The 971-nt window shown below is 52.1% G+C and overlaps 1 protein-coding gene across 2 annotated transcripts in view; it reads left to right on the top strand.

The window, feature by feature from the left end:
• ATL1 (atlastin GTPase 1) overlaps positions 1–971 on the top strand; it is a 17945-nt gene that overhangs the window by 12430 nt on the left and 4544 nt on the right. For both annotated transcript variants that reach the window (XM_057384013.1, XM_057384012.1), the window contains exon 11: positions 10–423. In XM_057384013.1, coding sequence (XP_057239996.1) covers positions 10–423 — 414 coding nt within the window. The remainder of the gene's footprint in view (positions 1–9; positions 424–971) is intronic.

The raw sequence follows: 971 nt of genomic DNA, 5'->3' as shown, positions 1-971 counted from the left end.
GGGGACAAGCCCTTCCTTGCTCCCAGCGACCTGCAAGCCAAGCACACAGATCTCAAGGAGGAGGCCGTGCGGCTTTTCCGCGGCGTCAAGAAAATGGGAGGGGAGGAGTTCAGCCGACGTTACCTGCAGCAGCTGGAGGCAGAGATCGATGAGCTGTACATCCAATACATCAAGCACAACGACAGCAAAAACATCTTCCATGCTGCCCGCACCCCGGCCACGCTCTTCGTCGTCATCTTCATCACCTACGTCCTGGCCGGCGTCACCGGCTTCGTTGGCTTGGACATCATAGCCAGCCTGTGCAACATGATTCTGGGCTTGACACTTATCACACTCTGTACCTGGGCTTATATCAGATACTCTGGGGAGTACAGAGAACTGGGAGCAGTAATAGACCAAGTGGCCGCAGCCTTGTGGGACCAGGTAGGATAAAGAGATTTTGATTTCAAACCAGCACGTAAAAAAAAAAAAAAAGGACTCTCCCTGCACCCCACTGAGTTGTTGAAGAGTTGAGTTTCCTGGGGATGTTCATCCCCTTTGAGATGGTTTTGGGGTTGTTAGGTCCGGCTGTTTGAGCTGGGAGAACTGTGCCTTGTTTTAATTTGAGTTTTAATCCATTCCTTAGAGTTTCCAGGTGGGGAGAGGAAGGGCAGAGGAATTGTTTTCAGATCAGTTTGTGGAGTTTGTTGTAATGGGGAGGTCATGGGGCTGCCCTGGAGGATGAGAGCAGCAAGGCCAGAGCTGTGTCCCTGAACCTCCAATTCCTGTTCAGTGTGGAAAACAAGTTGTGCAGARCTGAGAAAACTCCCAGCAAGCTCTTTTGTTCTGCCTTTTTCTTTCCTATTTGTCCTACCCATTACCAGCTGCTGGTGTGTGGAGCCCTGTGGGAGTGGGGAGCTGTGCCCTGACCCCTGGGAAAGATCCTGGTGTGTGTGTTTGGTGTGTGCCTGGCTGTGGGTGCTAAAGGGAGG

This window comes from Malurus melanocephalus, unplaced genomic scaffold, assembly GCF_030028575.1.
Source record: "Malurus melanocephalus ecotype Western Australia unplaced genomic scaffold, MMel_1.1 scaffold_675, whole genome shotgun sequence".
Lineage (NCBI taxonomy): Eukaryota > Metazoa > Chordata > Aves > Passeriformes > Maluridae > Malurus > Malurus melanocephalus.
The sequence above is the reverse complement of the archived record's forward strand: the minus strand, read 5'-3'. Positions and strand labels throughout refer to the sequence as shown.